Source organism: Lycium barbarum, chromosome 7 (assembly GCF_019175385.1).
Source record: "Lycium barbarum isolate Lr01 chromosome 7, ASM1917538v2, whole genome shotgun sequence".
NCBI lineage: Eukaryota > Viridiplantae > Streptophyta > Magnoliopsida > Solanales > Solanaceae > Lycium > Lycium barbarum.
The window spans coordinates 114,780,008-114,789,027 of NC_083343.1; the positions used below are offsets into that span (position 1 = coordinate 114,780,008).

Below are 9,020 nucleotides of genomic sequence, written 5' to 3' on the forward strand. Positions count from 1 at the left end.
TGATCTTCTTCTTCTTTTTTCTCCTTTTTTCTTTTTTTCTGCGTTTTGGTTCATTGATTTCTCAAATATTTCACCATAATCAGATTTCGTATTTAAAATTAGCTCCTTTATTTTCATTTTTTTATCTATTTAATTTCTGTATTTCTTGTTCTTTTTTTACTTTTTTTTTTGTTCCTTTATACTTTTTTCTTCTTTTTTATCTCTATAATCTAACTTCACTCACCTTTTTTTGTTGTTTTTATTTATTCTTATTTTTTAATTTCTGGTGACTTTCATTTATTTATTTTCTTTTCTAATTTCTTTTTTTCACTTCTTCTTTATTTTCTGTTTCTTTTTCATAATTTAATTCTACACATTTTTTACTCATTTCATAATTATTTTCTGTTTCATAATTTAACTCTACACTTTTTCATAATTTTATATATATATATATATATATATATATATATATATATATATATATATATATATATACATATTAAGGATACCTGATATATTGTCTTTTTTATTTATTTGATTTTATTCTAGCATATAGTATATCAAATCAGTAGAAGTTGAAGTACAATGTCGCCGTATTCTATGATACTCACATGGTATATATCATATACTGACAAAGTTTCATTCAGGAAAAACCAGCAGTCCTCTATGATACCAACCTGGTATATATTTATACTAACATAGTATCATACAGGATTGATTCATCCCTTAAAGAAAAACACAACTCAATCATCTATGGTACCTACATGGTATAAATCATATACTGACAAAGTTTCATTCAGAAAAAACACTCAGTCCTCTATGATACCAACATAATATCTATCATATACCGATAGGGTATCATAGATGACAGATTCATTCCAACACTACTCAGTCATCTATTATACCAACCTGATATATATTTATACTGACAGAGTATCATAGAGGATTGAATCATCCCTCGAAGAAAAACACAACTCAATCCTCTGTTATACCTCCATAGTATATATCATATACATACAAAGTTTTATTCAGGAAAAACACTCAGTCTTCCATGATACCAACCTGATATATATCATATATCGATAAGGTATCATAGATGACAGAGTCATTTCGACACTACTTAGTCCTCTATATATTTATACTGACAAAGTTTCATAAAGGATTGATTCATCCCTCAAAGAAAACCACAACTCAATCCTCTATGATACCTACATGGTATATATCATATACTGATAAAGTTTTATTCAAGAAAAACATGTAGTCTTCTATGATACCAACCTGATATATATTTATACTGATAGAGTATCATAGAGGATTGATTCATCCCTCAAAGAAAAACATAACTCAATCCTCCAGGATACCTACATGGTATATATCATATATTGATAAAGTTTCATTCAGGAAAAACCCTTAATCCTCTATGATACTAACCTGATATGTATTATATACCGATAGGGTATCATAGATGACAGATTCATTCCAACACTACTCAGTCCTCTATGACGTCCATATGGTATATTCATATACTGACAGAGTATCATAGATGAATGGTTTGCTTATTCAAGAAAGACACTCCTCAATCCTCTATGATATCCCCATGGTATATATCATATACTGACAGGGTATCATATAGGTCTGATTCGTTTTTTTCCAAAAAAAATCAGTCATCTATGAGTCTCTCTCTCTCTCCCTCCTCTCTCTCTCACACACACACATATGTATATATTGACAAGATATCATGCAGACTGATTCATTTCTAAAAAAAACTTCTCAATTCTGACGTATACACACATGATATATATATATATATATATATATATATATATATATATATATATATATATATATATATATATATATATATATATAACATAGAGTATCATACATAATAAATTCATTCAATAAAAAAATTTATAAGGAAATACCAAAAAAAAAGGTTTAAGCATAATTTTGATATTATTTTTACTAAATTTTACTTGTAAAAGGATACAAAAGAAAAGAGTAAGAATTCAGATACAATTTTAATGTTTTTCTTAATTTCTTTCTATTTTAGTAATTGTTTAATTTTGTTGTATCTTTATTAATCTAAAAATAATTACCCAATTTTTTCCTTATATTATATATATTTATCCTTAAAAGAGAAAAAGGCCAAAAAAAAAAAAAAAAGGAAAAAGACAAAAACACAAAATGACAAAAACATTAATCAAGAGTGGTTGAAAAATGGTGGGTGCATTGCTTTCCTAAGCAAAGAGGCAGCACCTTATCTAAAAAGCTGGCAGCCATATCTACTTCCGTACGGGTAACAATTCGGGTAAATATTTTGCCTTGAGTGGGGAGTTCATGTACTTTTCCCTAATAATATTGGTCTTGTTCGGCCTAAAATGTAGAAATGAAAACAGAAAAGAAATAATAAAATACGTTTTCCACTTAATCCACATTGGATCTTTCACATAAATTTCTTAATTTAGAATCTCCTTTAAAATTGAGCAATACACCATTTTCTGTTTATCTTTGGGCAAGCTTTGTTAGTTTGACAAGATATTATACTATTCTTTTTGTTAATTAGTGATTCTGAAGAGAAAGAGAAAAAAAGGAAAAGTTGTTCCTCCTTAGTAAAATATAATACAAAAAGAGAACAGTATACTGGGAGCACAAGTGTCTAAAAGTGAATACAGAGCAACTTGGTTTTATAATTCTTTATAAATTTATTTTTAGTTTTTAGTGTTTTTTTATATAAGAAATCCTTATTTTTATGGATAAGAATCTGAAAATGAAGTATAAGAAATTTTTATTTTTTACCACTACCAAAGTCACCAACTTACAACTTTGACCATAAATTTGCCCAACATAATCTCTTCCATGTCTTGTCATTTAGTATGAGATATTTTGTGAAAGGAAAACAACAAAAAGCGTCACTGCCAATTGTTGGAGAGTTCAATAATTGAACAAGAGGAGATACAAGTCATTTAACTAAGTTAGAGTTACTATTTTTGACAATTTTAAAACAATTAGTTTCACCTTAATATAGTTTATTACCAAGAAATAATCAATTGATTAAAATAATCAAAGAAGGTTGGTTTCTCTTCCTGAAAATTTTTGCTTAAACATTTTTTTTTTTTTTTAAAGTAAAGACCACTAGGCTTTTCACCCCCTAGTGGCTTATTTTATTAATCAACGGATAAAACAACAAAAAAACAAATGGTGCCATGTCTGTTCAACTGATCAAAATAGGAAAGTCAGAAAACAAGTTAAAATTGAAGGCCTTCGCGGGTGTAAATCTGATCGGATCCGCCGTCGTCGCCACCTCTGGAGCAGCTGCCTTTGATCCTTCCACTGATTCCATGTCCTCTGCTCACAAATCCGAGGTAAGCTTTTGATTTTTCTCTTGCTTTTGCTGTGTTAGATTCCATCTTGCTCTTCTTGGGTTGTTGAAATTCACCTGGTGTGTACAGTCGTTGTAGTGCTGATATGCTCGATTTTGCTCTTGGTATACCATACTTTACATAGCTTTGTTGATCTTGGTTTGCTTGCTCGAATTTGGGGTTTTCACCCACTTTACTCTTTAAGCACTTTATCGAATTTGTTCCTCTGTATGTGTGTATCTGTGCATTTACCCTTAGTAGTTGTCTTGGTTGTCTCGATTGTCCTGTTATAGTTCTCCTGTACTCAGTGCGAATTTCCTCTGCTTCAAGCCTTGCCTCCATTGCATGATGTAATCTCCACTGGTTTCCTGACCAACGGAATGAGCATCCACAGATGCTAATACCACACGTTGAAAATTCCATAGTGAAAACACCATGTGTATGTATCCTGCACAAAAATTAAACATGTTAGTGTAAACCGGGTTCCTCTTTCTCTTCTTCCTAGGAATTTGAGAAATTGGAACCCAAATGATCCACTTTCTCCTTAGCTTTGCCATTTCCTTTTTCTGTCCTCCATTTTCAAGAAAATCTTTCACCTTTTGCAATTTCTAATCCTCAGATAAGGGATATTACTTTTGTCACTGTTAATCACTTTCCTTCCCCATGTCTCCATTTCCATGAAATTAGTAACTATGACATCTCCCTTGTCCAATGCTATATTTGCTAGGAAATCTGCAAGCTTATTACCCTCTCTAAATATATGAGTAATCAGTACTGTCCTTCTCCCTATTATCCTCCGAATCTCGTCGACTATGTTAATAATACTCCAAGGGCAACCCCATTTCCCGTCAATGACATTTTTCATTAACATAGAATCAGTTTCCAGCATCATTTGAGGGATATTCATTCTTTCCATATACTTTAGAGCTTGCAGGATGGCTTCAGCTTCAGCAGCTTAAACATTTCAACAACCTGGATGGTCCAATTTTTTTTTATTTTTTTTTTAAATTTTCAATTTAAGAATTGAAATTAAGTCAATTATTCTTTTCACTTTCAGACTTCTTTTAAACATTATTCAGTTCAATGTCTAAACTCTTTTATAAATAGAGTCCCTGAAGTTGTTCTGTATATGAAGAAGACAGAGCTCTCAAGATTGGGGAACATGGCCAACAATAATTCTCTTCCATCACCAGTAGCCAAAAGGTATTAATTTTGTTCTTCTCGATAATGCTCATTAATATCTTCTTCCTCCTGTTTTTTTTTTATATATAATATACTAGTTGCATGTGGCCCGTGCTTATATTAGGCTTAATTCATGATACAAACATAGTAAATTTAATTTAAAAATACTATAATTTATGTCATTTTTCGATTGCATAGTTAATTTAATCTAGCAACATGTTAATCATGTCTTGTTGGTAAGTCTTTGTAATTATTAAAAATATTTAGTCACATAATTGCATAATTTTTAAAGAATAAATTATATATGAGGAAGAAAGTTTGGAAGGACAATTAACAAATATAAAGGGACACAAGATTCGATATTCACTAAAGAAGCAGAATTTTGGTGATTTAAAACAAATAAAGGGTGTGTTCGGTATGAAGGGAAATATTTTTCAAAATGTTTTTCAATTTTTCATGTTTGGTTGGTTAAAAATTTTGAAAAATATTTTCTTTAGAAAAACAAATTCCTTAAAATGAGGAAAATAACTTCCATAATAGAAGTAGGGAAATCAAGTTCGACAAAGTGGCTTTCACATTCATTGTGTCCTCTCCACATTCCAATGCATCTCATCTTCACTCCCACCGTTGTAGCTCCCATCCCCACCAACCACCACCACACATCCCTACCCCCACCTCTCATAGTACTTGTCTAGGTTATAGACAAATGATTTTGGCATAATATTTTTGCTTACACCAGAGATGAGAAATTAAGTAAGCAACACACTTTTTTTTCCTAGAAATTATTTGTAAAAGAATAATTTTTGTGAAAAATATTTTCTTCATACCGAACACATCTAAAAGCATATGGAGTACTAATTAGTAAGACCTAACAAATGTTTTAATTGGGGAAATGAAATTGTGATTCCAAATTTACATGAATTTTATCAAAATGTATGATAATAATAATAAGACATAATGGCAAAGAATACACCTGAACTATCACTTTTTCGTGAGTTTCCTACATGAACTATCAGGTGTGCAAGTTTCCTACAAGAACTATCACCAACTATTTAATAAAACACACGTCAACTATCAGTTATTTCATTTTTCTGCCTCAACTATTCAGATAAGTTATGAGGTAAGTTTGACTACTACTTCCTACGTCTCAAATTATTTGTCGCTTTTTCGTTTTACAAGCTCTTTAAGAAATTATAATTAGGAGAGGTATTTGACTACTTTACCCTTAGTTATGTCTAAGTTATATACTCCCTCCTCCTTAAATCATCTGCCGCTTTTTTGTTTTACAAGCCCCTTAAGAAATTATAATTAGGTAGGGTATTTGACTACTTTACCCTTATTTATGTCTAAGTTATAATCTCTTTCCATTAAATGTTTATCTATTTTTATGTGCCGTCTTAATTAATGACAAAATTCTACTAAGGGTAAAATGAGGAAAAATAATTAATTGTACCTTGAACTTCTAAAACGACAAATAATTTGAGATAACTATTTTTAGTAATCACAACAGATAATTTTAGATCGAGAAAATAATTCTTATATAGTTACTTAATGATAAGAGTAGTATAGGACAAATTAATAAATCTTTCCTGATTTGTTAAAATAGACAAATAAAAATAATTAGTTTTAGTATAAGAAACAAGCAACAAGAAATGGAAGGAGTAATCTCATAAGGTACAAGAAGATATCCACAAAAAATTACTATATATGGTGTCAATTTAATTCAATTACAAAGTCTCAAGTGGGAATGATCATAAGAAAATGAATGAGAAAAATGAAAATAGGTAAGCAAAAAGCAACAAACACATGTAGCAACCTCATTGCTCAAAGAATAATGTGAGGACTACAAAAACTTGATATCCTCACTTATAGATAGTAGTAATATAGTTACTTAATGATAAGAGTAGTATCGGACAAATTAATAAATATTTTCTGATTTGTTAAAATAGACAAATAAAAATAATGAGTTTTAGTATAAGGAACAAGCAACAAGAAATGAAAGGAGTAATCTAATAAGGCACAAGAAGATATCCACAAAAAATTGCTATATATGGTGTCAATTTAATTCAATTGCAAAGTTTCAAGTGGGAATGATCATAAGAAAATGAACGAGAAAAATGAAAATAGGTAAGCAAAAAGCAACAAACACATGTAGCAACCTCAGTGCTTAAAGAATGATGTGAGGACTACAAAAACTTGATGTTCTCACTTATATATAGTAGTAATATAACAGGATCTTCATGTGAGGTATATAAGGCTCTAGTCATTCGTTGCTTTCTGCAAAATTCCATTCACTCTATCAATTTATTGAGTTGAATTCTTGTGATAAAAAAAATCGATAGGAGAAATTAAAGAGTACAACTTTAAGTTTCAGAGTAGGCCTTATATCCTCACTACTAAAAAATTACTGTGTTCCCGTTGATTTTTCAGCGAAAAATTTTCAGTGGCTATTTTCCACTAAATATCGGTGGGAAAGACATAAATAGTAGAGTTTTCACGCGGAAAATTTATGAAGTTTCTCAGCGTTTTAATGGGAACATGTTTCTCACCATACAATTTTCTAGTGAGATTATTCAGTGAGAATGGGATGAGAAAACCATGCTTTATAGCATAAATTTCCCTTTAAATGTCAGTAAGAAAAACCTCTTTTTTTTCGTATTGCCTGAAGTTAGACTTTCATCTTAATCATTTACCCCGACCGAGTAGGAAAAATTACTATCGTAAAAGTAGTTTCCAGGAAGCGTCCTAACTACTCCATTGGATTATTTTACATATTTCTAGAAAGGTCACACAAACATATGGAAGTAATAGCCTAATTGTACGTTTCTATTTGACAGGCTTGAAGGTAAAGTAGCACTTATAACAGGTGGAGCTAGTGGCATAGGAGCAGCCACAGCTAGGCTCTTTGTTCAACATGGTGCAAAAGTTACTATTGCAGACATTCAGGACAACCTAGGAACTTCCTTAGTACAAGAAATTGGAACAGAACACATGATATTTGTCCATTGCAGTGTCGCGATTGAATCAGACGTTCAAAATGCTGTTGATGTAACAGTTGCCAAATTTGGTAAGCTCGACATAATGTTCAGTAACGCTGGTATAGCGGATAAGCCAAATTCCAGTATCTTAGAAGTAGATTATGATATTATTAAGAACGTGTTCGATGTAAACGTTGCTGGCTCGTTCTTCTGCGCGAAACATGCTGCTAGAGTGATGATTCCAGCCAAGAGAGGTTCAGTTATCTTTACAGCTAGTGCTGCCGCAGTGGTCTATGGTATTGCCCCTCACGCATATGCGGCATCTAAAAGTGCAGTTTTAGGGCTTTCCAAGAACATCGGAGTAGAATTAGGAAAGTATGGAATAAAAGTTAACTGTGTTTCTCCTCATTACATTAGCACACCACTTGTGTTGAATGCGTTTGGAATAGCTGAGAGACAAATGGCGGAACAATGGTTGGCGGAAGGAGGAAATTTAAAAGGAGTTTTACTAGATGAAGAGGAGGTGGCAAAAGCAGTGTTGTACTTAGCAAATGATGATTCCAAATACGTGAGTGGTATTAATCTAGTTCTTGATGGTGGTTATAGTACCACAAATGTGGCTTTATCAGAGGCCCATAAGAAAATATTTCCATCAGCTACTACCCATCAGAGTCCCAACGAAGCAGTGTAATTTTTTACTTAAAAAGTATGTGGGGATGAATAAATATCTGTACGGTTTCCTTCAGCATCTATCTGCTATATAGAACGTGTGTGTGACGAAATATGTACTTATCAGAATTATATTTTGGTAAAATGCAAGGGAAGTTAGATTTTGGCTGTGGGTTTCACCACACTTGGTCTGGTCCATTAATTGCAGATCAAGAAGGATGCCACCCCTTTATTCACACATTTAATTAGTCTTGTGGAGACTTGTCCTTATCAAAATAAAAAATAAAAAATGTCTTGTGGAAACTTGTGTACTGATATTATCTACATTCTTGTTTAATTCCTACATTGGATTGTTCAAACAAGAAGTTTAATCAATATATAATCTGTACTACAGCATATCAAATTAACGGTTTGGAAACTAAGATCCAGGATAGAAGTTGCAGACTATGTCACCAATACTAGCAGTAACTAATTGCATATACCAAATATAAAGCACAACTCTCTGTGACGCCCCTGATGGAGGGGCGGGGGCTGATGAGGGCGGATCAAACAGGACTGATAGGCTTCTAGGCTGGCAAGCTTTTGAAGTTGAGGTGCACATGATATCTTAGGCGATTCCCACGTCAGAATGGGAGAAGAAAGGAAGAGCTTTATAAGGCACTTTTGGGGCTCGATGTGGCATTGCTCGAAATTTTCATCTAAAGCAAAAAAAATTATATTGGTTAGTTTACACGCTTTTACGTCATTTATTTATAGTTATTTCAATTACTATTTTTATACAATTATTTTTTCAAGCATAATGTAATATATTAAAAAATTAAATTGACCTATTTTTTTCAAGCATAATGAT

The 9,020-nt window shown here is 31.7% G+C and overlaps 1 protein-coding gene across 5 annotated transcripts; it reads left to right on the forward strand.

The window, feature by feature from the left end:
• The first annotated feature begins 3,057 nt into the window (after positions 1-3,057).
• Positions 3,058-8,334, forward strand: LOC132603884 (short chain aldehyde dehydrogenase 1-like). 5 transcript variants are annotated; one of them, XM_060317179.1, is made up of 4 exons: positions 3,058-3,344; positions 4,267-4,320; positions 4,399-4,544; positions 7,361-8,334. In XM_060317179.1, exons 1-4 carry the CDS (start codon positions 3,186-3,188, stop codon positions 8,190-8,192), a joined length of 1,191 nt encoding a protein of 396 aa, XP_060173162.1. In that variant the 5' UTR covers positions 3,058-3,185; the 3' UTR covers positions 8,193-8,334. The 5 variants fall into 5 exon arrangements, with proteins under 5 accessions (XP_060173162.1, XP_060173163.1, XP_060173164.1 ...); XM_060317180.1 differs by having other exon boundaries at positions 4,276-4,320; XM_060317181.1 differs by lacking the exon at positions 4,267-4,320 and having other exon boundaries at positions 3,060-3,344.
• Positions 8,335-9,020: the final 686 nt, after the last annotated feature.

Coding starts and splice junctions, on each gene's coding strand:
- LOC132603884 (XM_060317179.1), top strand. CDS start 3,186: ATGTCTGTTCAACTGATCAAAATAGGAAAGTCAGAAAACAAGTTAAAA. Junction 3,345..4,266: donor CCTCTGCTCACAAATCCGAG/GTAAGCTTTTGA, acceptor CATATACTTTAG/AGCTTGCAGGATGGCTTCAG. Junction 4,545..7,360: donor CCATCACCAGTAGCCAAAAG/GTATTAATTTTG, acceptor TCTATTTGACAG/GCTTGAAGGTAAAGTAGCAC.